The sequence below is a fragment of the Telopea speciosissima genome, chromosome 1, assembly GCF_018873765.1.
Source record: "Telopea speciosissima isolate NSW1024214 ecotype Mountain lineage chromosome 1, Tspe_v1, whole genome shotgun sequence".
Lineage (NCBI taxonomy): Eukaryota > Viridiplantae > Streptophyta > Magnoliopsida > Proteales > Proteaceae > Telopea > Telopea speciosissima.
The window spans coordinates 16,346,873-16,374,832 of record NC_057916.1 but is presented as its reverse complement, the minus strand read 5'-3'; the positions used below and the strand labels follow the sequence as shown (position 1 = coordinate 16,374,832).

Below are 27,960 nucleotides of genomic sequence, written 5' to 3'. Positions count from 1 at the left end.
AAACCAGTTTGGCCCACTCACCCAACCTAAAATTGGAAAAGGTCTGAAATCTAGAATATCTCTGAACCTGAGCTTGTAAGCTCCTTTCATTTCGCCACACGCTACGCACTCTCTCCAGATCTCCTCTCTCCTCTCTCCTCTCTCCTCTCTCCTCTACAAGAAGAGAGAATGAGAGATGAACCGACCTGCACCCACCGTACCTTGTCATGACTTTTGTTTGAGCTCAAAACCCTAGAAAGAAAAAAAAACTCCTGAAGGAAAAACGGAAACCCTATAACTATTACAGTTATACACTGATACTTATATATAAGCAGATTGCAGGGGAAGAAATCCAGTCTAGATTTTTTTTTAATCATCAGAGAAAGAAGAGCAAGCTTCTTCTCCTTCTTCTTACAACCAGAATCCAATTCCTTTCTGCAACAAAGTTTCATTCGGTACGTTATTTGCTTTTCGTTTCTGTTTACGTAACATGCTATGTCTCTATCAATAAATCTCTTTGCTTCTGCTCTCTGTTTTCCTTTTTTCATTGAAAACATAGAAATAATGCCGTACAGATTAGTTCTAGGAATAGTATTAGGGTTTTCGGTTTTGACATCGATTTTTTTCGCTTTTTTCTTTGGGAACTCTTTCGATCTCAATTTCTTGAATATTTCTCTGTTATTGATCTTTTCAATGGGATGCGGCGAGGGTTTGAGCAGTTTATTGCACTATATGCTTCCTAGAAAGAGAGCTGTTGGAGGAGAGATAGTGGACGACGATCGTCACAACACGGAAGTTTTGCTCAAGAAACCTCGGATTGATTCCTTGATCTCTTCATCCGCAACGGAGAACAACAAGAAGAGCAGCGGCAGCAGTAGCAGCAGCGACGGAAACAACTGCAGTATCAGTAGCAGCAGCAACAACAACCACAGCGGCAGCAACATCGTTGGGCTGCCGAACATGGCATTGGGTGATGGGAATCCACCGGATATCGATGAGGATCTGCACAGCCGGCAGCTCGCTGTGTATGGCCGGGACACGATGAGACGGCTCTTCGGCTCCAACATCCTCATCTCAGGGATGCAGGGCCTCGGTTGTGAAATTGGTGCGTTTACGATCGATCATTTTCTTTTCCATGTGCTAAACTTTGGCCTTCTCGATAGATGTATTGGTGATGTTTTCATCGGCTTTAGTTACTGAATCATATGGTAATGGCCGATCTCATTCTGTCATCGTTGCATTTTCTGATCCTTGATTTTGTGACAAGAGTGGACTTGGACTAGTTTAACTTGATTTATCTAAATGTGATTATTCGTCAGATTGTTTGGCGGTAACTCTGTGGCATCTTTATGCCTATTATTGTTTTGCTAGAGGCAGCTGGTGGCCTAGACACTTCTTGGTCCAGTTATTCAAATAAGTTTCATAGGGGTAGAATAGGATTGGTGGTAAGTTACATATTTGGTGAATAACTCCCCCCCCCCCCCCCCACCCAAATTTTGAGGCTTTATGATCACCATCATCCTTCTTGCAGCAAAGAATTTCCCCCTGTTTCTTTCTCAGTTGCCTAATATGGTCTTGCGTTTTCCATACTTCTTGCAGCAAAGAATCTTATTCTTGCTGGTGTCAAATCTGTGACGTTGCATGATGAAGGAACGGTGGAGTTGTGGGACTTGTCCAGCAACTTCATTTTCTCCAAAGATGACGTTGGCAAGAACCGTGCACTTGCTTCTATTCAGAAGCTGCAAGAATTGAACAATGCAGTGCTCATTTCTACCTTAAGCACTGAATTGACCAAAGAAAAGCTTTCTGATTTCCAGGTGCTTTTACTTTGCTTATCCTATACTCTTTTTCTTTTATATTTTTTTTATGGTTTCAGCTTTTCACTTAAATGTGCCAAATTTAGGTACTTTAGTGCTTTTTAATACGAGTATAGATGCCATTAGTTAAGTGGTCCATTGTATGCATCATCTACAACTTGTTTGAAATTCTGCCGGCAGAAATGATTTTTAGAATGTTCTGGTCTAGTTGTGAGACTTGAAACTTGTTGCAGATTATTTTTAAATGAAGTGTTCTATTGTATTCATCATCCACAATTTGTACGAAATTCCTGTGTCAGAATTAATTATTAGAATTTTCTGGTCTAGTTGTGAGACTTAAAACTTCTTGCAAATAACCTAGATTGTGTTTCTAGTTTTTCTTATCCATGAAGCATGATGATGTTTATCATTTTCATCATCTGAAATGACTGGGTTTTCAATTTTAGAAGTTTCAAAGAGAACTGGTGCATTCAGGCATCAGGTTTTAGCACTTTGAATGCTGTTAGCATTTGCATCTTACACTGTTTTTAACCTTTGCAGTTGTTATTTTGGTTGAGTTTTTGCTGTTGGGGCTCTATTTGAATCTTGATAATTTCATAACTAAGAGCAATCATGGCTGATGAAGCTGTTAAAAGAGATTTGTTTCTGATGATTTGCTACTCTCTACAGATTAGCTATATAAATATGGTTGGGAATGTTTCACCTTTCCTTTGGACCATTCACTCACTAAAGAAGCTTAGGAGCATATAAGGCACCACTGCTTTTATACCAGAGTAATCTTACACTATAGAGTTCTATTTCAACGAAATCCTTATGGAAATTTGTCTTGCAATTGGTAGAAGTTGGAATCTGTAGTCTGGTTGTTAGCGGATAAATGACAACTTGGCATCTGTTGGAAATTACTTTAAACTGAAGGTTTTCAGCCATTGATCTTGTCCATAAACTTGGGCTCCTGTTTGTTTCTTCATTTGGTTGATGTTCCAAACTGAAACCATAAGGGTGCATCTCTTCTGTGCATCCTACCCACCCAAAAAGATCTACCAAATGGTTTGTCCAAGCAGCTAGACCAAACAAATGGATTGGTGAATCAACTCAGCATATAAAATCCCTTACCTAACAAGCAACTCCATGAGTGCCTTGCATGCCCAGCATTCAAATTGTTGCGCTAACATGCTCTGTAGTTTTCTTCGTCTAAGGCCTTGATGCAGTTAAGTTGTACAATTGGGTCAATTGGGCCTCATTTAAAATTTATTTTGGCCCATGGTTGGGTTCTATAGACCTTAGGCTTCTTGTTTTTGGGTTTATTGATATAATGAGCCTAATTTACAAGCCTATAAAGTGGGGATAATGTTAGTACACAGGATTAGTAGTTAAATTGAGTGTTTGAGTTTGATTAGGATACTTAATAGCTAGATAGAATTCTGTTTTGAGTTTATTTACTTTATTGAGTGTATTAGAGTGATTATGAGTCCTTTTATGAGTCAAATTAGGAATTTAGAAGGTCTATATATATGTAGTACATTCCCCATCAATGAGAGATGATTTGAGTAAAGAATCTGAGTGTTTTTAAAGAGTTTTGGTGCTGTTGAGCTGTGCGTACGGGGTTGGTATCCCAAATCTGATTGCTTCGCTTATCTTCTATTCTCTTTTTCTGTCTTCTTCCTCCCAAGAAGATCGATCTCATTTCTCTTCCCTCCTGTTTCATCAATCTGATTTCTTCCCTTGACAACGCAGTTGCTTCCTTTATCTCAGATTTGATTAAAGATTTGATTATTGGGCGTACTTGCATCTGAGATCCTTAATCTGGATTTTCAGATTGCATCAGGCCCGTTTTCTCCTTATTAGAAGATGGTTCTTGAGTGCTGACACGGCTTTTTGGAAGAACTTTTTTTTTTCTAGAACCAATTCGTGAATTTCTAAACATTTCTCCCAGCCAACTATTTGTAAATAAAATTAGAATGTAAACTTTTGACACAAGCCCTGAGGATAGTATTATGTCAGCCAGACATGCAAGCTTTTTTAACTGCTGGGAGGAAAAAATGGGCATCATGTCCCTAATATAATGTTGTGTAGAATTAGAACTTATGGAATGCTAGATGGACGGTTTCCATTTGCTTTTTAAAATAGGAATACAGTATGTTAACTTCTGTGAGATACACAGCAACCATGTATCAAGTTATCGGCCGTATCGGCTGTTACTCATCGGTATCGCCAATACCCTAAACCAATACGGATTGGGAATATTGACCAAAAAGTGATTGTTTTTGAATTTATGCCTGGTACGGACTCCATTTAGCCAATATGGCCTGATCCAAATCGTATCGGTATTGGTGACCAATAAGGCCACTAATACTGATATTTATAACCCTGGCAAGGGGCAACAACTCATTTTATCTTCTAAAAATTGGCTCTGTCAGATGGTTCTGGGAACGTTCTTCCACTCCAATCTTTCAAAACATTATTAATAATATATTTCTTGCCTCCAACTGATACTTTACTGCATATAATTTGTTACAATGGCATAAACTTATTTAGAGGATGTTCCTTTTACATTTGAAACTAGGTTAGTCTGGAAGCATGTCACAGATTTCCAAATTAATTTTTTTAGACTGCTTTTGATTCGGTTTTGGACACTTATGTATCATGTTGATAAACCTCTCTTATGGAATTTAACAATCGTTACTATGATAAACTTTGGAATGATTGGATGTTCTTGTAAAGCTGGCATAATTAAGAAAGGAGGCATTTAGCACCAAAATTACAAGCTTAAAACATTAAATTGGCATATTGACTTGAAGAGTTGTATCTTTACTGTGGGAGTTCATATCTCCATTACCATGTGTCATTATCTCCATACACAAAAAGGAATCAATAGCTTTATTAGGTGCTAAGTTGGAACAATTTCCCTCCTTTTTTGTTTGTGTACTGGGATGTTGGTGCAGATTTATACTTTCAAATTATAAGATAGCAAGACATTCTTGTGTATCTATGATGTGGATCATTTGAAAGGTGTGGGTGCTATTTTCTTCAGTATCTTTGTGGATCTAGGTGTCTCCTAATTGTGCTTTGTTATTGTAGTCTTTGTCTTCTGACCTTCAAGTATTTTGGTTCTTTGACTTAAGTGATGGTGAAGAGCATTCTTTTCTTGATCCTTAATGTGTCCTAAATGAACTTGCACTGCTAATGGAACCTTCAATTACTGCAAGTTCCCATCTGAATGATAAGCCATTTTCCTTCCAAGGTTGCAGGTTTCCACCTTCTCAGAACAGCCAGTTCTGATGGAACCAATTTTCATATTTTTGCTGCTAAATTATTTAACTGACAAGACAGGACATTCTTTAGTCTTTTATCTGATATCTCTTCCCCCCCCCCCCAAAAAAAAAAAAATTATCCTGATATTCTACTTGGTGCATTTGGTTTTGTAATGTTCCTCGCTTGCATAACTGAAAGCAGAACCTTGTCTTTAACAAAGACAATGGCTTGGCCTATGATATAGTGTCATGTTGCACACTATATAATTTTATGCATCCAAATCTGTATTAGAAGCTGTCTCATGGATTCCAGCATTGCCTCATTGTCAGTCGAAACTGTTGTTTTTTTAGAAGCAAAAAATCAGAACTAGTAGTTCTGAGAAATACAACTTTCCCATTGTATGCATTATACATCAATGCCTGCTGTACAATGCATGATCATGCGGTTGTATTTCTGTAACTATCTAACCTGGTGGCTTGCAAGTTTGCTGATGTACCAATCTGACAAACTGGAAATAGGAGAAAGGCCTCATTTAACTTATCGTGAGCCAACTCTCAGAGGTTTTCAACATGTGGATTAAAAATTATATATTTAGAAGGTTGTGATAAATCTATGAAGATCACCATGGTTTTCCTCCAGGTCAGACATGGTAAACTTGAACTCACATTGATGAGATATTTTCAGGCTTCTACATTGATATTCTAGGCCTTGTGCTCTGAATTCGAAGCCTGCAATGGAATGATTGTTACATAGATGAAGTTTGGTCATAGAGCTTCATTGTATCTCATCCCCCATTATAAAGGGTCCAATTTAAACATTTTAATTCAAGGGGCTTTGATCTAACTATTTCTGTTGCATCAGTATGTTATTTCATCGTTGATTATAATACTAGAACCAGAGAATGAAATTAATACTTTAGTTGAGTTTTTTGAATCGTTGGATCTTAATTATACTTGAGGATTCTTAATTCCCATCATTCATTTGTATATTCTTTATTCTGATCATGGCTCCTTGTTGTCTTTAAATTCTGCTCTCCTAAGTTGGGGTATTTGGAATTGCTTGCAGTCTTGCAGGTGGATGGAATGTTGCTTGTCTTTGCCAAAGCTGTGAAACCCTTGAAAATGAGACATACTATTTCCCTTCTCAGGATGTGGAAATGTAGATTGTTCATATGTTATTGATCTATCCATCAACTTATCTTGCAGTCTCATTTGTATACTGCAATATTTGACTGCCATGTAAAAATGGAATTTGCATCCGTGCATGTTTTTGACGCTCCTCCCCTCTCCTTTTTCTTTCTTGGACTATTTCTTGCTATAGTATTGCCTTCTGATTTTTTCTCTCTTTACAGGCTGTAGTTTTTACTGATATCAGCTTGGATAAAGCAATCGAATATGATGAGTATTGCCATAATCATCAGCCTCCAATTTCTTTCATCAAAACTGAAGTCAGGGGTCTTTTTGGTAGTGTTTTCTGTGACTTTGGACCTGAGTTCACTGTTGTTGACGTCGATGGTGAGGAACCACATACGGGTATAATTGCATCCATCAGCAATGACAACCCGGCTCTTGTGTCTTGTGTTGATGATGAAAGGCTTGAATTTCAGGATGGGGATCTCGTTGTTTTCTCTGAAGTCAAGGGCATGACTGAATTGAATGATGGGAAGCCAAGAAAGGTTAAGAATGCAAGGCCTTACTCATTCGCTCTTGAGGACGACACATCATATTATGCTGCATATGAGAAAGGTGGTATTGTCACACAGGTGAAGCAACCAAAGGTGTTGAACTTTAAGACATTGAGAGAAGCACTCAAGGATCCAGGTGATTTCCTTCTGAGTGATTTCTCCAAGTTTGATCGTCCTCCTCTGCTACACTTAGCATTTCAAGCACTAGATAAGTTTATATGCGAGGTTGGACGTTTTCCTGTTGCCGGGATAGAGGAGGATGCTCAGAAGCTGATATCTTTGGCCGTTAACATCAATCAGGGTTTAGGAGATGGGAAGCTGGACGAGATTGACCAGAAACTTATGCGGCAATTTGCATTTGGTGCAAGAGCAGTTCTAAATCCCATGGCTGCCATGTTTGGTGGTATTGTTGGTCAAGAAGTTGTCAAAGCATGTTCTGGAAAGTTCCATCCACTTTTTCAGGTGAGATACTTGGTTAACTATAACCCGATATCTTGCCAGTTGAGTAGTCACTTGGTGTAATTTAGCCCTTAACTATGCATCCTGATTGAGAATCTTGCTTAAACTTCCAAATTTATCTTTTACAAATTCAGTTTTATATCTAATGTTGTGTATTATTGGTTTTCCTACAGTTCTTCTACTTTGACTCGGTCGAATCCCTTCCTACTGAACCGCTAGACCCCATTGATGTGAAACCATTAAACAGCCGTTATGATGCACAGATTTCAGTGTTTGGATGCAAGCTCCAGAAGAAACTAGAGGAAGCCAAAGTATTCATTGTTGGTTCTGGTGCACTAGGGTGCGAGTTCTTGAAGAATCTAGCTCTGATGGGAGTTTGTTGCAGTGAGAAGGGGAAGCTAACCATTACAGATGATGATGTAATAGAGAAGAGTAACCTCACCAGGCAGTTCCTCTTTCGGGATTGGAACATTGGACAGGCCAAATCTACTGTTGCTGCATCTGCTGCTGCTTCATTAAACCCCCGCTTTCATGTTGAGGCTCTGCAGAACCGTGCAAGCCCTGAGACAGAAAATGTGTTCAATGATGCGTTCTGGGAGAATCTAGGTGTTGTCATCAATGCCCTGGATAATGTTAATGCTAGGCTGTACATTGATCAGAGGTGCTTGTATTTCCAGAAGTCGCTCCTGGAGTCTGGAACACTAGGTGCCAAATGTAACACACAGATGGTAATTCCTCATCTCACTGAAAATTATGGTGCCTCAAGGGACCCACCTGAGAAGCAAGCGCCCATGTGTACAGTGCATTCATTTCCCCACAACATTGATCACTGCCTGACATGGGCACGTTCCGAGTTTGAGGGCTTGCTTGAGAAGACACCAGCAGAAGTAAATGCATATTTATCCAATCCAAGTGAATACACAGTGTCTATGAAGAATGCTGGTGATGCTCAGGCCAGGGACAATCTGGAACGTGTTATTGAGTGCCTTGATAGGGAGAGATGTGAAACATTCCAAGATTGCATTACTTGGGCTCGTTTAAAGTACATTTTATGATGATTACTTCATTCTTTCTTCTTCCTGTTTACTTTGATTCTTCATAGAAACATATTCCTCAGTCACTGATCTAGCCTTTTCTATGTAATCAGGTTTGAGGACTACTTTGCTAACCGTGTGAAGCAATTAACTTTTACTTTCCCTGAGGATGCAGCAACCAGTAATGGTGCCCCGTTCTGGTCAGCTCCCAAGCGTTTCCCTCGCCCATTGCAGTTCTCTGCTGATGGTCCTGGTTACCTCCACTTCGTTATGGCAGGATCCATATTGCGTGCGGAGACATTTGGCATACCAATTCCTGATTGGACTAAAAATCCTAGGAAGTTGGCTGATGCTGTTAATAAGGTGATGGTTCCAGATTTCCAGCCCAAGGAAGGAGTCAAAATCGTCACAGATGAGAAAGCCACAAGCCTGTCTACTGCATCCATAGATGATGCAGCTGTCATCAATGATCTGATCATGAGGCTGGAACAATGCCGGAACAAACTTCCTTCAGGGTTCAGGATGAACCCCATACAATTTGAGAAGGTCTCTCTCTCTCTCTCTCTCTTTTTCTTTGTGTGTGTGTCAGGGTATGGATATACCTTAAAATGTGGCCTATGTATCTCAATAGTGAGCCCGCCAGAACTTTATACAAGCCATTACTCTTCTGTTGGTTGGAAATAGGGACAGGCAAATGCTTTTGATTTAGGAATGAAAAGGTCTCCCTTTTGATTATTCCTTGTGCGTATATTGTAGGCGAGATATTGCAGGCGAGATAAGTTTAATGTGTATGCCTGTCTCTCTCTCTCTCTCAATGACTATAAATCGCTCTAAAATTGTCCTTCAACCTCATACATAATGCTTCTCTGTATTTTGCAGGATGATGACACCAATTACCACATGGACTTGATAGCTGCACTTGCGAACATGAGGGCAAGGAACTACAGTATTCCAGAAGTTGACAAGCTCAAGGCCAAATTCATTGCAGGAAGGATCATCCCAGCCATTGCAACTGCCACAGCAATGGCAACCGGACTTGTCTGCCTGGAACTGTACAAGGTTTTGGATGGGGGACACAAGCTGGAAGACTACCGCAACACCTTTGCTAATCTGGCACTCCCACTTTTTTCTATGGCAGAACCTGTCCCACCCAAGGTAATCAAGCACCGGGATATGAGCTGGACTGTATGGGACCGCTGGATCTTAAGGGACAATCCCACCCTCCGGGATCTGCTGCAATGGTTGAAGGACAAGGGGTTGAATGCTTACAGCATCTCATGTGGAAGTAGCTTGTTATACAACAGTATGTTCCCCAGACATAGGGACCGAATGGACAGGAAGTTGGTGGATCTTGCTAGGGAAGTGGCTCGTGTTGAAGTGCCTCCATACAGAAGTCATTTGGATGTTGTTGTGGCATGTGAGGACGACGAAGACAATGACATTGACATCCCTCAGGTCTCAATTTACTTCCGGTAGGCTATCCTGTTAGATAGGTGAGTGAGTTGGTTGACATGGTCGGGTGTTTATTCACAGTGTTGCCTTTCCAACCTGATTCAGTTGATACACAAGCATTGGAGATTATAACTCTACAGAAAATTCATACATAATTGAAACCAACTTTGTATGCGTGATATGGTGACAATTCAAGCTTTGCTGTTTATTATTTGCTCATAATGCGCTGACATGGTTGGAAAAGTAGTCATTTATTTTAGGTGGGAGGTAGAGTAATGCATGTGGAACTTTTTCATAGGTTGGAAGTGCATATTTTATCCATCTTGTTTATATGCATTAGGGTGTATATGCTTATTTATTCAGCAATGGTGGTATTGTGGCTATATGTATAAGAATTGAAATGCGGGTTGGTCTCATGTAGTGGGAGATCTAATGAGCTTCATCTTGCTAATCTTAAAGCCTCAAACGTTTGGGGTTATGTTTCAACTGTTTGCGGACCACAATGGTTGGCATTCTTCCGGGGGTGGTGTTCAAATGAGCCTACTTGGGGTATTTGACAGGGTTGTTTTTTGAGTCCTTTCATTTATATCTCTGTGATGGAAGTGTTGTCTAGGCAAGGCATCATGGAGTGTACAAGGAGAGTAATATGTTTTAAGGTGTTCTAGTTGTGTTGGAGAATGCGCTAATTACTTGGGAATTAAGCTCTTTAATGCTAGAGCTAATTCTAAAAGGTTAAGGTGGAGAACCGTTTGACAACATGGAAAGCAAAATTGTTAATTTAGGCAAGTAGAAGTGTGCTGATCCAATCAGTGTCATCATCTGTTATACCACCATATTGGATGCAGTGCTTTTACTTTCCGATTAGTGTTTATGACATACCAGACTCTATCTGTGCTAGGTTTTTTTCTGGTGAGTGGGTGAGTGTTAAAAAAAAGGGGGCATTTAAATTGCTTGGAAGAAAGTGTGTTTGTTTAAGCACCTTGGTGTTCTTGATATTGGGAAGTCTGAAATTCATAATAAAGTCCTATTAGTAAATGTGGCATGGAGGTGGTTGAATGGTTTTCAATCTTGAAGGCTGAGGATTTCAATTCTAAGTTCTTGTTAGATGTCTCTTCCCAGCGGAAGAGAGGGTCTTGGATGTGAAATGATATGCCAAATGTTCTCTATGCAGGGGGCTGGGCGCAGGCTGCGCTGTGGCACAGAGAACATCACCCCTTAAAGCATTACCAATCCTTGGGGAAATTGTGTTGGATGGTAGAGGTAGGAATGGGAGGAATACTATCTTTTGAAAGAATAAGTGGGTTTCTTTTGTAGAAGGATTCAGCTCATCTCATGTTTTTTGTTTTTTTAATGGAAAGAGAAACAGTATATTTCTTAGAAAGTAAAATTTATAGTGGTTAAGATTTGACATGAAACATTTGTTGTTGAGGGTTGGCCGAACTATGTTCATAACCTCTCGATAAAAGAGTTCATTACTACATTAGTTAAAACTAACACTAGTAAAGTTTTGCAGGTTCATCATTTAAGTTGAAGTAAAGATTAAGTAAGTTTCAAGGTAAACACATTGAGTCAATAAGGTGGAGAAGAGAGCAAGATCTTTGTTGTAGTGTGGGATTAAGTAAGTTTCAAGGTAAACACATTGAGTCAATAAGGTGGAGAAGAGAGCAAGATCTTTGTTGTAGCACCACACTTCAAGGCCAGGCATTTCAATCTAGGCCTTGTTCGGACTCAGAGCTAGGTCGACAGGGCCAAACTTGCACTCTTAGTTAGTGAGGAAGGTCTAGGCAATGATTGTATAGTTTCCAAATGGTGGAAGTTTTATTTTTTTGTTTTTTGAAAATTAAGAATTCATCCTAAATTTAAGATTTTAATTTGGAGAGCTTTATTAGATGGCGTCCTAGCAAAAGCTAGGCTAACAAAGTTGGGGGTGTGGTGTGGAGGAAGTTTATCCTCTCAAATGCGGTGCACTATCGAGTGCACCACACTAAGAATCTAACCAAAAAAACATGGGCAGTGGTGTCATCCGGGGGTGGATGACTTGTGTGTATTTTGCAAAAAAGAAAAAAAGACAGTTCTTTCATGCATGCGAGTTGTCTAAACAAGTTTGGGTTGGGGGTGTTATGCCTCTAGTTAGAATTTCAATTAGTTGCTGATAGAATCCGACATTGTTGATGTGGATGTCTTGTAAGAGATGAATGGATGATGATAGGGTGATGAACCTGAGGTAAACCTGAGATTAATCTCTTATGATAAAGTCAGAGCCAGACAATAATTAATATAAAGAGTGAAATTCGGTAAGAGTGATAAATGTAATTACCTACCCCTGACTGTTATTGTTCCTTTTATCGTCTGGGTCGGTTGAATTGTTACTGCTCACGTGGCTGAGTGATCAATGTTAGAACAAAAGTTGGCTTGAATCTTCAAGGCACGTTACAGAGTCGCTTTCCTTAAGACGAAATTCGTCCCTACTTCCATATGCAAATATGTTGCAGACGAATTGTCTCCTAAGATACAATGAAGCCCAAACTTGTTGATTATCTTGGCTGCATATTGCACAATTTCCTGTAGCAAAACAGATTCCCTGCAAGATCACCTTTGAGAATGAGGGAGGAGAAGAACGTTTTTTGGATATCTACAAGTTTGAAATAACTTTGGGTATGAATAAGCCACTTGGCACCTGTTCCCAACAGATGAATTCTTCCATATTTGAATCTGGTCCGTTATTTCGTAACTGTACAATCTAAACCGTCCAAAAATATAACAGTCATAACTGTATACATTGATCCTATCTAGATTCAAATTGGACCACTAGATCAAAAGGAATAGTCCAGCCCATTATCCACTCCGCGCGTGCGCCACTAACGCCTTTACAACCCACGGCAAGCGTGCGTGCTCGGACGAAAGTCCTCGCGCATACACTATAGCATTCACCATATTTGTTAATTTAAACAACAAATAGTGCTTTATTAAATATACCTAAGGAATCAACTTTACATTTCCGATGTGGGACTATTCTCAATGTCATTATGTTGAAAAACCTCCAACAATCAATAGTAACAACTCTAGAGTGGTGGTCGGTTATAGTGACTCACATGAATTTAAATAAATAGAAAATCCAAATCCCAAGTATCCCCAATGACGATGAATCACCTGCTTATTAGGAATTCCATGTATTTCGTCCCCAAGTAGATAGACTACATCCACAGCTGAGCAGCAGGAATGGTTTCACTACTTCTCTGAAGAAATGTTATAAAACCCTCAAATCTCACATATCCCTCTCAATGATATAAGAACACTTTATAGGAAGTCCTAACCCAAAAATGACAGACTTGCCCCTAGAGACTCAAAAATGACCACCCGGTCAAGGTCGGATTAGAACTAAACATATGTCAAAATACATATCATTTCAAAGGTCTCGATGAGCTCTACAGGACACACAGCCTTTGGCGATGATGTATGCACTTTTTAGGCCATTCAGACACGTTTCGTGGTCGAAATGATCCTCTGAAGATCCCTACTGCACTTTTTGGACTAAGATCAGGCTTCACTAATAACATAAAGGTTTATTCTATCTTGTGACAAAATATTACAATATGAATTCAGCTTCACTGGGGAGATTAACCATTTTAGGTAAGAAAAATAAACTAACTAGGACTGGAACCTCAGACCAACGGATCGAGTTTTCCTTTACTATGGTGAAAGAGGAATCTCTTTACCATTGACATCGATATCGTTAGATTAACATGGAAAGAGGTAACTTTGACCTTGTACAATGAAGAAAAAATTTAATGATGACACAACATTTCAATCACATGATCACATCACCGGGACAGATGGGTAAAGTAATACTTAGAGCTTCTAGTACCTCTAGCTCTAAAGCTCATTATGCTTTGAAATCCAGTGACTCACATTTGTGAGTGAAACATGGTATAGTTTTGATGTCTCTGACTTTTAATTAGCCCATTAAACCATGAGAGGGCCCATCATCACCCCCACTTCAAATACTAACAAAGGGAAGAAAAAAAAAAAAAAGTATTTGGGAGAATAATGTTTGACTTGGTCAACGATCTCTAATAATCCTTCCCAATCTCACTTGCTAGGACTGGTGACCGAGGGCTTTGATCTTCCTCTCTTAAAAGTCTGAATTGGGCAAAACCCCTATTTTAACCAACTATTGTTAACAACCCTCCCCCCTCCCCATAGCCCCAAACTCTCTCTCTCTCTCTCTCAATCCCATCCCTCCTTGGCCCCTTCCCTCTAAAACAATGTGTTTTCGTTTCTGGTGTCTCTGTATCTTCTCTCCCGCTCTTTCTCCAACCCTCTCGGCCCCACTAAAATTAAGGGAAAAAAAAGAAGCAGAACCCACCACCTCTCAGAACCTGCAACTTCTCACTTTTGCAGGTCGCAGCTCCTCGTGCCCGTCCCACCAAAACATCCACTTTAAGCTAACCTCACCTCCCCAGACCCACTAAAGGAATAACAAAGGAAAGCAGAGATTCATTTTCATCTCCCCCTCTCTGTTTCGCTTTTGATTTCTATCTTTCATTGAGAGTCTTCTTCTTTTCTCTCCCGTTCCACCATTAATGTGGCCACCATGGATAAAATCACCAGGTCGAAACCACACCTCATCGAATTTCTCATGCTCTTCATTCAAAGACATTCAAAAACTGGTCAATGGAGAGATGGAACAGATTTCCCCTAAGAAACCCCACATCTTCCACCGTGTTCGCATCGCCAACACACTGCACCGCACCTGGTCCTGTCCTGTTCTGCCTGAATGTCACCCTCCACTACCTCCTCAAAAGACCACTACTTCGCCTTCTCCATCGCCATCGCCATCGCCACCGCCTCAATCAGATCCAAGAACGACACGCTCAATCTCTTTCCCAGGCGCCGAGAAGCGCATAGTCGTATACTACACCAGCCTCCGCGTCGTTCGCAAGACCTTCGAGGATTGCAGAACCGTCCGATCCATCTTGAGAGGGTTCAGAGTCTCCACAGACGAGAGGGATCTATCGATGGACGCAGGGTTCTTGGAAGAGTTGCAGACAATCTTAGGTAGTAAGGAGCTGATGCTACCTAGGGTTTTCATAGGCGGAAGGTACCTCGGTGGAGCAGAAGAGATCCGACAGCTCAACGAAACAGGAGAGCTGAAGAGGTTCGTGGAAGTTTTTCCGGCGGCGGAGGTTGGTGTTTGTGAGGAATGCGGTGGGTATCGGTTCGTGTTATGCGAGCAGTGCAACGGTAGCCGTAAGTGTTACATAGAGAAGGGTGGTGGGTTCAGGAGTTGCTCGGCTTGCAACGAGAATGGTCTCATCAGGTGCCCTTCCTGTTCTTCTTCTCCATTTTGTTCTTCTCCTGTGGCCTCTTTTGATCTACCCAATCTCAGAAACACAAATTAGTTTGTATTAATTTCACAATGTTCAGCTACAGAATGTATTACGAATAGAAATAAGTTCTCAGTTTTTTTTTTTTTTTTTTTTGTCGTAGGACAAATTAAAACGTATTTTGATACTATCAACTCTCGCACATTATGGGCACCCCTCCCCCCCTCCCTTTTAGTTGTAGATTGTGGGCTTGTCTTAACGCTTCCCCTTAGCTTGTAGTTGGCCGGTGGGCCCTTGAGTAGGATAGATCAAAAAAAAAAAAAAAAAAAAAAAAACTCTCGCACATTATGGATTCAATGGTCCGACTTGCTTACTGTCATCTGGATGGCATCGTTCAGAATCGTGATCGTCTACAGCGCTGCCCATAGCGGTCTGAGCGGTGCACAAACAGGGCATAGCATAATGACCGTCTTACCCTCGTTTGAGCAAGGTATTCGGACAGGGGTAAGGCGGTCATTGCACTGCATCCTGTTTGTGCGTCGCTAAAGCCGCTACGAACGCGCGCCATAGAGGATCTGAATTGCATGGGTCCCATTCCAAGTTAGTTCATTCATCCAAAGTAATAAAATTGGGAACGGCAAAAAAATGGAGTCTTACGGTATAGGTTTTAAATGGTAAAAAATTGCAAACAGACAGTTAAAAAATAGAGAACAGTAAAAAATGGAAAATGGACAATACGGGTTCTAAATGTTTATATTTCCAAAAAATGGAACAAAAAAACCTAGCATTATTCTCATATAAATTGAGGAATTTTTATTTGAAATATATGTTTCTAATTTTGGTGTTCGTGCATTGCCTTTGAATTGAAAATGATATCATGAAAAATGTAACCTTTCGAGTCATTTTTACGTCAATGAAAAAATCAGGCCGATCAAAGGTCAAGAAAGAGAGATATATTCAGTTAAGTAAGCCATTGTTCAAATAGTCCAAGGTCTTAAAATAAATGTCAAAAAAAGGAGAACATGTTTTAAACGCGATGACAATGCTTGCTGTTTGCCATTTTTTCCCATATATTTGGGAAACATACAATAAAACGTATTTGAATTTTAAACGTATTTTCACTAACAGAGGTTCAAACACAGTAATGCACAAAGAGACTTCCGTCTCTAGTGAAATCGAGTATCTCATCTAAACAATGCCTTTGTGTGCACTCTCAATTGTCCCTACCACTAAAACCATGTCCTGGAGGCCATGGCCAGGACGGTAGGCAATAGGTTTGCTAGGCTGGTAGTGGGAGCTGTGGCTATAAAAGTTGCTACGAAGAGGTGCGTGTCAGAAACATCCGTTTTACATAAATAAATAGCGAGTCTTTTCTTTTGGTTTTTTGGTGCGGCATTTAAATTAATTGATTTTGGGTTTGTTTTTTTTTTTTTGGTTATGTTATGTTATGTTATGTTATAGATTGATTTTGGTTTCTATTTCTGACTGAAGTTCTAAAACTCGGATTTCAACCTAGGTTTCGATCAATCAAAAATCAAATTCATCTCGATTTCAACCATATCTCGGATGTATCCAATTTACTCAAGATTACTGTAGTCTTTCCTCTAACAACACTAATCCTGCTTCCATATTAAATATTTGCTGAATTCCACCCCCCCCCCCCCACTCCAATTGGGTATGCCCAGGCGCAGGGGTGTTTTTTGAAGCTCTAGCTGGACGCCAAACCCTCCTTGCAGCTGTTCTAGGATTTCACAATAACATCTTAGAAAGTGACAGCTTAATAATATCAATTTTTTTGAACCAGAAGTCTGAAACATCACCATGGTGGGGTGGAGAGGTCATATCATTGAAGATTATACTCTTGCAAATTTTTGTTCCATCCGTCACTCCTGTTTTGTGAGTTGTCACTCCATTTTTTTTCTGCTGCCTCTCCTTTAAGATCATTTGGCTGGTATTGTTAGGTCTTGTTTTGTATATCAGCAAACTTCTGCTCCTTTTAATATACGTTTGTTCGTTCTATCAAAAAAATAATAATTTTAAACAGCAATACCCATCAAGTAGTAACGAAAATAAGTTCCAATCCCAACAACCAAAAACATGTCAAAAAAAAAAAACAAAACTATCAGAATTGCTGTTGTTCACTACTGCTTCCAAGCGGTCTGAAAACACCATTGTTTATCTAGGATCAACTCCTTGACCATGTAGAAAGCCATCTGTATTCCCTCGGTTTTGCTTCGAGTGTAAGCAACTGCAGTTTCCATTCCGCACTCTAGAGCATGGTGTACCTGGCATAACAGGAATTGCATGCAAACCATCTAGAAAAATCAAATGATATGTAGTAACTACCATCAGAGATGTTCACAAAGAGGATTGGTTGATGTCATATTGTCATTCTCCATATCCCAGAATATGACGATTCTGTGGCTGATCCAATCCAAAACCCGATTACGGGTTTCCCATCCCATATGGAATAGGTTAATTGACAATGTACTATTTCATTTCATTTAAACATTTCCATAAAACAAGAGAAATATTGAACTTATTGGAAGTTTCCAAATGATCATGTCCAAGGGAAAGATGTTTATGGTGTAAGTTAATAAGGTTGAGATGGATATCATCTCTTTGAGATTTCTATAGTTTTTTTATGCCCTGTATAGCTTTCTTTGGTCCCCCCTCCCTTCTTAATAAACTATTTTGACTTGTTAAAAAAAAGGAAATGCCACTTCATGAACTATCAAGATAAGCTTCTCTTTATGGTTCACAAAAATTTTCCATGCTGTAAAATGATGTGACAATTCTGTCTGTTTGATAGGCATCAACGGGTCTGGTTATGATTGGAACGCTATGTACAAGTACATTAATGGTACTCGGACCACTACTGTGAACTTCTCCATAATCCTGGATTTTTAAAACTTTATGTTATCACTTGACAAATTCTATTTGGGATGAAACACTTAGCATGTGAACAGGGAACGTAGGGAGACACCAGTACAGAAAAGCCTATAATGATGGATAACCTTTGCCCAATAAAATGGAACTGAAATTTAAACTCCTAAGCCAACCAAACACAACCTCAGACACAATCTAACTAGCCCTTCATTAAACAACCAAAAAAATGAGGCCAAACGGAGGTCCATATACAAGACCTAGTCGCCTATTGGGCCTTAAAAAAAGACACTCAAAGTTGGGCATATGGATCTCAGCCTGTATGAGAAGGGAAAAAAGATGCAGCACCTTCACACACATCTCACCAACTACTCAAAAATTCCCTCCAAGAACACCCACTAACCCAGCCCTCCAACACCCAGTAACCCAGCCCTCCAATAAAGATTTGATAATAAATTAACTAATCAAAGTAACTTACTAGAGGATTCTCTAAGTTACAAACAGTAAAGCCTCCAACTTTTTCACCAAGAGATAACACACCATTAACAAAAACTCAAACAAGAAATTGCTAAAAAAGCTCAAATATGGTAAACCAAAATAAAAGAACTGGCATGTTAAGCAATATGGACCAATTGGAAACACAGTTCCTTCTAGTATTCTTAGGGAGCATCTTTGTTCACATCATGCTGATACCTCTCCTAATTGTCAAAGAAAGGTAAACCCAATATTTTTATGGTTGTGTTTCCTTGATACAGCATGAAGCAATATACTTTATATAATCCATCTCTAAATCATTTTATTTGTTACCATTCCTTTGATTTTTATTTTCACTTTGTGAATAGCACTTCCATTGATTAGAACATGATGAATATTTACAAATATGAGTAAAACATCATTAATTCAAGGTAAGACCACAAATAAGTAAAACTACTTCACCATGTAAGATCAAACTTATATGCTCTCCCTATTGAAAGCTAATAAGGGGAGGAGTTGCAAGTGCTGGCTTCATCATAATGAGCTAATCATAGGAAAAATAAACTTTGGATAAGGTGGAGATATCTCTAATTGAGTGCCTCTCGTGATGACATTTACCTAGTGAACAATGCAGAGTCACCTTCAATAATTGGATTCCTTGCAAATTATTTTCAATTACCTTAACTGACCTTTTGTCTTGCCTAATAAGGATCAGGCAATTGAAATTATCTCAATTTTCCATTTCATCCTATCCAGATGAAATATCACTATATTTCATGGAGAAAAGAAGAGATCATTATGAAGCCATTTATGTGATAAATCATTTTCACCCTTATTTTCTACACAGAAAATCAGTCCTACAATGAAAAACCAACCCTTAAGTCAATGTTATTAAAAAAAGAAAAAAAAAGAAACTATATATATTAATCCAGCAACAAAATTAGAACAGGTAAGCAAGTTATGAATCAATTTGAATTTCTAACAAATACAATGGCAAACAAATGAACAGAAAGATCTCACTAACTACTTAGTCATGAGCTAAGTAGCAGATAGAATGAATTAAAAGGGGCAGGGTAGTTTCCTATATACCTGTTCATATTCTTGATTCATCTTCTTCTCCCTTATGCTTAAGGTTCCCCTGCTGTCCATAGCAAACCTTGAGTGAAACAAGGCTCTCCACATAAGTAACAGACCGAAAACATTTGGGAAGCCCGCCAGATCCAATTGCCCTCTCTCTGCGGCTTTTTGGGTCATAAGAAACAAGTTGATAATAATTCTCCAATAGAACTTCACCATTCTTCTGTATTGCTATTGGCATTAAGGAATGGAATGAATCAGGTGCTGGAAAGTTTGTAGAATCAAAATCAAATTCATATATTGACGGGGCATCAATGGTGAACAGTTTAGCCCAAGAATCCTTCACGCCATAATCCTTCATCACCCATATTTCAATACATTGGTAACAATAAACATCAAACACAGAAAGGCATCCTCCTAAGACCCCAACGTTTTTGGAATACAATCTACCTCCATGTCGATATTCATGCTCTGGGATTGGGCGGAATATCTCAAGTCCAAGGTCAAATGATATAATAAACTCAGAAGAAAACTTCACATTATCTGCCATCCAATGTATAGCACCATTCACTACTGCATTCGTCAATTTAGTTTTCTGAGCTGGACTGATATTAAATGATGCATCTTCAAGTCTTCTCCATTGGCCCGTGGTTAAAGAGTACACCTTGACTTCTGAGGGATGTATAGTTCCGTCCAGCATTCCATGCTTTTGAAAGTAGTCAATACTTACCACCTTGTAATCGTTAGCTATGGAATCAAAACCAAACCCGAACGCAGTGTATGAGTAATCCCATGCTCCTGTGTACTCAATGGGAGCATTTGGTAAATGCTTGATTTCTAGGGTTGCTGGATTGCATAGGTACAGAATATTCCCCTTTTTTCTAAATGAAACATGGGAAAAGCTTAAACACAGCAAGCCATTAGAGGAACCGACAATCTCCAACCATGAGAAACCATGAGAAAATTTGGAAAAATCATATATTAGCATCTCACTAAATGTCTCGTAGTTTATGTAAAAAATCTGTTTAATTGCTGAAGTCCCAAGGATGAGACGGGAACAGTCCTCAGCTGAACGATTGAGGTGTTGGGTAATGAAATTAGGGTCACTAATTAGATTGCGCAAGCCTTTGGATACACACCTGAATCGCAATAGCGTCTTCACTGGTAATCTGGAGAGGATATCCATCAGAATTTCTTGAGGTAACTGCGGCACCACTGCGATCAATTGCCCTTTTTCTTCTTCAACTTCCTCCACTGAAAATTCTTCTTCTTGGTTAATTGAAGGTGGCGTATTTGATCGTTTTCTCTTCTTTGTCTTCTGCATGTCCTTCCACCCTGAGAATAAATTGCCATGAAATACGGTGGGCTTCAGAATCGTTATCATTGCTCGCTCCTCTTCTGCTGCCACTGCTACTGCTACTTCCTCCATTGATTTTCTTAGTTTATCAGGCGCCACAGAGAGGGTAGATCCTCAAAATTCTCGATTATTATTTCCGTGCTTCGATTGAGAGACCTTAATCCAACACATCCAAATAAAAATGGCTCAAGAACTCGATCAAGGCGGAAAAAAGGCTCAAGAAAATCCACCTTAACTGATTGTTCTAATGGTGCCCAAGTTGGAATTTGGAGAAGAAGGTCTGCTCTTCTCAATTGAGGGTTGTCTTGTTAGTTGAGATTGCCATGAGGGTTTCACGAAACCTAATTACACCATTTCCTACCTCGAATCAGGATAAATGGAGTATCTTGAAGCAAAAGTGGGAGGGAAAACAAAGAAAGGTAAAGAGGTCTTCTTGTTCAAATATTCAATTTCAAAAGAAGGGGAAAACCTTCTACGAAAGAAAATTTAAAGGTAAAGCTCAACACAAAACGCGGGAGAGGCAGGAGGGAAGAAATTTTTTTTAAAAAAAATGATAAAGACGTCTTTTTCAAATATTCAATTTCAAAAGGAGGGGAAAACTTTCAACAAAAGAAAATTAAGGTAAAGCTCAACACAACAGGAGTGATATCTTCCCTTGCTTTAGCATCAGAAGGCTCTTAAAGGTAATCATTTGATTTAGCCTAAGGCAAGCCGGTAAGGCCATGTGTTAGAAAAACACTGATATAAAAAAGAAGAGGATAGAAAAATAGCCTGAGTCGAACGAGAACGCTATGTCCTTAAGACAGTATTTGCACCCTATTACTGTACTGGGTTGCAGCAAATCTACCTCCTAAGATAAAACAGGCTGGACTAAGTATTGATTTGCAGAGACAGTAATCACTTGAAACTATTGAGAATTTGTTGATGCCTGACTGACTGAAATCGTCCCACAAAAATTGAATGATTTGGACTGTCCAGTTCACTTCTATTTATACTGGTGGATGTATCCCTTCAAGACACCTCATGGAATGGGTGTGTCCATTGACATGAGTGGATAGGATTAAAAGATTCTAATCCAAAACCGTCCACACAATTATGGAAAAAATTCCAACACCATGTGTCTTTCTGTGATTGTCATTATTAAGAACTTATGAGGAAGGTTACTTGTGTTATTATTTAGGGGTGTCAATTGATCCGGTTCTAGGCTATTGGTCCAGTTTCTTAACGATTTCAATCCTAAGGGGTCATGACCATAATCGAACCAATGAGCTAATCGATTCCAAACTTGAGATTCAGGATCATTAACTAATGGGTGGGTTGGTTTTCGGTTCCTAATCGATTCCAAGTAGTCTAAAAAAAAGAAAAAAAGATAATATATACTACATATATTCAATAACATTATATAAGACTAATTTCAATCTATGGGAATATGGGATATGCAGTCCACCATCATTTTTTTAAGATCACTACACTAGTCCATATTACTTCTTGTTTTAGATTCAATTAATAAGTAGGAACACCACCACCTTCATAAACTAAAATTATTTAAAGGCATGTTCTAAAATTAGCATTCCTTGATGGACCTTTGAATTAATAGTCGAACCTTCAGTAAAATAGTATATGGACAAGAGGTACCAGTCAAAATTGACAAACTAAAATGTTAAAGAGCTTGACCATAACTATCTTAACATAGGATATAGATGGAATATGCATCCCACCATCATTTTTTTTTCAAATCACAAAACTAGTCCATAGTACCTCTTGTTTTATATTCAATTAATAAGTAAGAACATCACCACCCTCATAAACTAAGATTATTTTAAGGCATGTTCTTAAGTTAGCATTCCCAAATGGACATTTGAATTAATAGTCGAATCTTCAGTACAATAGTACATGGACAAGAGGTACCAATCAAATTTGAAAAACTACAAAGTTAAAGAACTTGACCTTAGCTATCATAACATTAAGTCTTACCAATTATATAATATATAGGGTAGGATATAGATTTGTATCGGTTCCAACAGTTCCTAATTAGTCTATCGGTTCTAGAACCATTGGGAGATCAATAACTTAATTAGAAGATTCAGAGTCGGACTAATAACGTGATGGGTAGATCTATAACTGGACCAATAAGCTATTGGGTGGGTTGGTTCAAGTCCAAATTTGACACCCTTATCTCCCACAGTTCTCACACTAGTCACTACGTCATCATACATGTCTTTTATTATATCAAAAAACTTACTTGACACTCTTCTCTTCTTTAGGACATGCCATATTAATTTTGTAGGGACTTTGTAATAGGCTTTTTTTAAGTCAATAAAGACCAAATGGTGGTTCTTGCAAACTCTAAATCTTTCCATGAGTCTCCTAAGTAAGTAAATAGCTTTTATTGTATAGATCTGTTTTTTTTTTTTGTGAGAAGAAAGTGGGAACTCGGAAAGTCGAACACCTGACATCCACCGTCTTATGACCAGACCTAAAGCTAGCAGCGCCATCTGAGCTAAATGCTCAACCCCTCGTATAGACATTATTCAAGTGGGCTTCAATAACTCCCTCCCATAATTTCATAGTAAGGCTCCAGGATCCATTCAAGGATTAAGATCCTAGGTCTTGGGTTCTTAGCCTGCCATTACCTCTTGATGGTGGTATCCTAGCCAGACGTATGTATATTTAAAGTAGTATAATACTTAGTTGAATGACGGGCGGTTATCTTCCGTATGACGCTGAGAGGCATTGAAGGATCCAACCTGGTTGTTGCGTCTTACGTTTATGAATATTATTAATATAACGATTTAAGATAGGGTGCCTCTTGTTGTCACTAAGTAGGTGAATTAAGAAGTTGTAGCTTTATTTATTTTGTTATTTGTCTAATGTTCAGAAGTTACTTAATGTAGAGATAGTCTTTTCATTTCTCATTTAACATTTCAGTTCTTCAAAATGATAGAATCATGAGTCAAAATCGTTTTCTACCTGTGACAACTAACTTTGAGGAATAAAACCAAAAAATTAATAATAAAAATAAAAATAAAAATTAGATTCTTATAAAAAATCGGGTGTTAAAATAGAAAATGTCAAAGTCAAAACGAATCCTAATGATCTCTTCCCAAGCCCCTTAACTTAAGAACATGGAAAATTCACATAATATAATAGGTAAGAGTCCCTGTTTATTACGCATATGACTAGTTTATTACAACCAACCAGGTTGTAACCATGTTCCTGCCTGCTGCTCCAATCATAGGTGCTGATTTGGAATCTTGAAGGATATTTTAAAAAAGGCAAGTAGTTTTCTGTACGGGAGTGTGGCCTACGCCAGCACTCCCATGTGTCTATCTCTCTCCTCCTTAAAACAAGGGGGCAGAGATGTCTTTTCACATGGAGAGGAGAGAGATAGACTCATGGGAGTGCTGGCGTAGGCCACACTCCCGAACAGAGAACTTTTTCCCCTTAAAAAATATAAAATAGGAAACAGAACACGGCCCAGTTGCGCAGCGCACACTGCCTTTGTGCCTGTGTCATGTGAAATGACTGTTGTACCCCTTATCATTTCTATGATTCTATCTTTCCAAGGGGTGCAGCAGTCATTACGCGTGCCCCTGTGTCAGGGGGCAGGGGGCGGCGTGTGGTGTGGGAATGGGTGGCGTTCCTTCTCCGATATTAACTTTGAGAAGGTATTTGTGAAGCCAAAAAGGAAAGAAGATGATTCTAAGTTGATGCCAATGATTGGGTGTAGCAAGACCATGGCTGTAACTGGATCTTCATCACCTCCAGTTCCCTGCCCGGCCCAGTTCCCCAGTTCCTCTAACAAGGGGGGTTGGAATGACCACCTTACCCCTGCCCAAACACTCTGCCCGAGTGGGGGTCCACCACCCCCCTATTAAAGGAACTGGGGAACTGGGCCGGACAGGGAACTGGAGGAGATAATTTTCCGGCTGCAACCCGGGTTACACTTGCAGCCTGCTAGAATGGGTCCGTACGCGTTTCCCAAATGTAGGTCTGGTTTGGACGTTTTCTATAAAAGGGATTATTAATAAAAAGCCCAAAACTTGATGGGCCCAGGTTTCAGATTATGAACGTTCACCTGTTCCACGCACGGCAGCTTGGCCTAGTCCACTCCAGATTTCACATTCCAGCCCTCACACGTTTCCCACCTCACACGCACAACTCTACCAGAGCAGTGAAGTTTCATTCACCCTTCCAACGATAATGACTGAGAAGAAGATTGACAGTTCCTGTTCCTTCCCTTCTTCTTCTTCTCCTTCTCTCCACTCTTCTTTCCCTTCTTCTGGTCCATAACCAGTGGAGGAGTGTAGAGTAAGTCAATAACAGTTCCATGTGGAGTGTAGTAGATTCAATCTCCTTGTCATGTATTTTTAGCTTCTAAGAGGCTCAGCAGCTCAACCATTACCTTTTGTCACAATACGAATTGGTCTCACGCCATTTTCTAATGCCCGGACGGTTGGGTAGTCTTTTAATCAGAACAGACTAACCCTGCCCTGCCCTGCCCTGCCCTGCCCTATTTCATTTCTATAAAGTTAGTTAGAAGGAAGTTGGAACACAAAGGTCAGGTGTGGCCTTGGTGTGGGCATGTCCGTGGGTCCAATCCCATATTTAGAAAAAGAAAATTGCAAATAAGATGTGCTTTTGCGATCCAAACAGGCCCCCCAGATCATTTGTTCTTACGCAAGGTGGGCCATCTTTTAACCCAAAAACAAATAAAATGTTGGGCTGTCTTTGTCCCTCCACCCTCATTAACCATTTAAACCATCTACGTTACGCGACATAATTCTATGGACCCCAAAGTACATATTGTATAATTTTCTCCGGTCTTGTTTATCCAGACAAAAGAGGAGTTTGTGGCTACTGGACCTGAACATGGGGTGTAGGGAGTGTAGGGACCCAATAACTCAACGTACGCCTCATTTTTAAAGGATAAGGATGATAAGGAGATGAGTCTCATCTAAATAATGTATACATTATACTTGGGATCTTTTGTAATACAAAATATGGTTGATGTTCTCTGTGCCGTAGGGCAAGTTGCATCTAAACACATGGGGATATATTTCCACTATTAGGGGGGTGGGACGGTCATTTCGCCCACCTCTCAATGTGTCTAGGCACAACCTATGCCCTAGATACAAGAGAATATTTTCCTTACAAAAGATATAGATTCGTGATTAATTTTGTTTACAATTCTCTACTGATGGTGATATTGAAGGTGGAGACTTTAATATTATATGTATATTTTTGTTTTTTCATCGGGTATTTTTTACTTACTTTAGGGAGGGAGAGAGAGAGATTCATGTTTAACAATAAATACTGAATCTTTATTTTTTCCACTGGACAAACTCTATTTGGATTCAAATACCTTATATGTATACAATGAATTTTTTATTCTACCTAGCCACAAATTTTGGGTACATCCCATTACCACATGGCAAATATTTTGAATATGAGTAAGCTTTATGCAATTCTTGAGCTACTACCAAAGATATTAAATTTCCTTGTAATATAGTGAGAGGTTAACTCAATTAAAAACATAAAAATGACATAATTGTAAAATATGTAGAGAATAAAAAAAAAGAAAATAAAACTGTCATTTCTTAATCTCCCATTTTCTCCCTAGGTCAGAAATTCTTCTTTTTGACCCTCTTGACTGCTCATTTTTCTTTTCTAGAACTATGTAGGTGTTTCTATTTTTCCTTTTTTTTTTTAAATTTTTTTTAAAGGATGAGGAGGGGCTTAAATCAATAAAACCCTATCTAAGAGAGACAGGGTTCCTCACATTGCTAGTGTGAGGAGGAATTTGCACACCACACAATGAAAAAATTATCATTTATATAGGGTCCATATTTTCAGAACATATGAATGAAAAAAAAATAAAAAAAAATTATGCAAGAGGGAAATTGCACATTGACAGTGTGACAATATTTTTCTCAATCATATTCGTTGTAATTTTGCATTTCACATGTGTTTTTTTTTTTTACCCCAGACATGGCATTTCACATGTAAACTTAATCTATGCTAATTAAAAAAGGTATAAAGTTTCAAAAAATTCTTGAAGTAAGAATAAAAAATATTGTCGTCACAAATGGTAGGTCATTTTCCAACTTTTATAGAACACATATTTTATAATGTAGGCAAATGATATATCTATTTCAACCATTGGATCTAGATGACATGGTCTAGATTAGGATTGTATCAAATACCAACAACAACAACAACTCAGCCTTATTCCAACTAAATGGGGTCAATTACAGAAATCCTTTTAGAAAATAATGATAAAATAAATAAATAAATAAAATAGAAATAAAGAAGATAACTTAGAAAATTAGGAAGATCTCAGTTACTTATGTCGATAACGTGGATCATTTTCCTCTAATACATACTATCTGAAGTCATACTTGGCACAAGACCCAGACTATATCAAATACCATTTGGTATTATTATTACATTGAGTTTCACTACGGATACATTTGAACTAAGGTTTAGGCACTTGATATAATATTACGCGTAGCTGATACTTGGGGAATTAGAATAACATTAAAGTATGGATCATTGATTGTTAGGCCCATCTGTATGGGCTCCATAATTAGACGGGAAGTTTAAAGCCAATAGTGACCGGTGGATTTTAAAAAAAGGATTAAGTTAGCGCAACCCCATCTATATGACAAATCAGCATCACAGAGTTTAGATTTCACTTTCACCAAATAGGAAAAAAAAACATTTATTTATTTATTTAATAAAGATAACTTAAAGTTGGATGTAACTCTATGAGAGAAAATAAAAATAAAATTAAGTAAAAGATAGTTTGTATTGTGTGTTTAATTGACGTAATTTAGTGTATGAACATTAGATTGGATCAGTTTAATATGGGGTAAGTTAAAGGAAAATGTTCAATCCACTCTCGAGTTTTTGATGTATCAGTCAAGTATCTAACATTTGATATCAGATATTAAAGAGAAGGTTACCTAAAATATAATAAGAATTACTTTTACTGCATTCTATCAAATTCAATGCGAGTCACAAAAAGAACTACCTGTCATGGTTTTAAAAATCAAGAATCGGATCGATGAATAGGCCAATTTGGATTGGAATTCGCTAACACCGATCCCAATTTCCACCGCCCAATTCCTGAACCCATTCAGGCCGATTCCGATCCAAT

General features: G+C 38.8%; 3 protein-coding genes across 4 annotated transcripts; 2 read left to right on the top strand and 1 right to left on the bottom strand.

The window, feature by feature from the left end:
• The first annotated feature begins 301 nt into the window (after nucleotides 1-301).
• On the top strand, nucleotides 302-9,867 carry LOC122648579 (ubiquitin-activating enzyme E1 1-like). 2 transcript variants are annotated; one of them, XM_043841796.1, is made up of 7 exons: nucleotides 302-434; nucleotides 723-1,084; nucleotides 1,579-1,796; nucleotides 6,400-7,194; nucleotides 7,365-8,233; nucleotides 8,339-8,771; nucleotides 9,105-9,867. In XM_043841796.1, exons 2-7 carry the CDS (start codon nucleotides 940-942, stop codon nucleotides 9,699-9,701), a joined length of 3,057 nt encoding a protein of 1,018 aa, XP_043697731.1. In that variant the 5' UTR covers nucleotides 302-434; nucleotides 723-939; the 3' UTR covers nucleotides 9,702-9,867. The 2 variants fall into 2 exon arrangements, with proteins under 2 accessions (XP_043697731.1, XP_043697729.1); XM_043841794.1 differs by lacking the exon at nucleotides 302-434 and having other exon boundaries at nucleotides 658-1,084.
• A 4,106-nt stretch (nucleotides 9,868-13,973) lies between these two features.
• LOC122663790 (uncharacterized protein At5g39865-like) lies at nucleotides 13,974-15,079 on the top strand. Its single transcript, XM_043859470.1, has one exon. It carries the CDS (start codon nucleotides 14,261-14,263, stop codon nucleotides 15,077-15,079), a length of 819 nt encoding a protein of 272 aa, XP_043715405.1. The 5' UTR covers nucleotides 13,974-14,260.
• A 4,295-nt stretch (nucleotides 15,080-19,374) lies between these two features.
• LOC122663697 (F-box protein CPR1-like) lies at nucleotides 19,375-20,870 on the bottom strand. The gene is made up of 2 exons (XM_043859364.1): nucleotides 20,802-20,870; nucleotides 19,375-20,690 (listed from the first exon to the last, which is right to left on the bottom strand). Exons 1-2 carry the CDS (start codon nucleotides 20,868-20,870, stop codon nucleotides 19,458-19,460), a joined length of 1,302 nt encoding a protein of 433 aa, XP_043715299.1. The 3' UTR covers nucleotides 19,375-19,457.
• Between the last annotated feature and the right edge of the window lie 7,090 nt (nucleotides 20,871-27,960).

Excerpts from the sequence above, each read along its gene's own strand:
- LOC122648579 (XM_043841794.1), top strand. The coding sequence starts at position 673 with ATGGGATGCGGCGAGGGTTTGAGCAGTTTATTGCACTATATGCTTCCT. Across the intron at positions 1,797-6,399 it reads AAAAGCTTTCTGATTTCCAG|GCTGTAGTTTTTACTGATAT; the intron begins GTGCTTTTACTT and ends CTCTCTTTACAG. Across the intron at positions 8,772-9,104 it reads ACCCCATACAATTTGAGAAG|GATGATGACACCAATTACCA; the intron begins GTCTCTCTCTCT and ends TGTATTTTGCAG.
- LOC122663790 (XM_043859470.1), top strand. The coding sequence starts at position 14,261 with ATGTGGCCACCATGGATAAAATCACCAGGTCGAAACCACACCTCATCG.
- LOC122663697 (XM_043859364.1), bottom strand. The coding sequence starts at position 20,870 with ATGGAGGAAGTAGCAGTAGCAGTGGCAGCAGAAGAGGAGCGAGCAATG. Across the intron at positions 20,691-20,801 it reads TAACGATTCTGAAGCCCACC|GAAGTTGAAGAAGAAAAAGG; the intron begins GTATTTCATGGC and ends TTTTCAGTGGAG.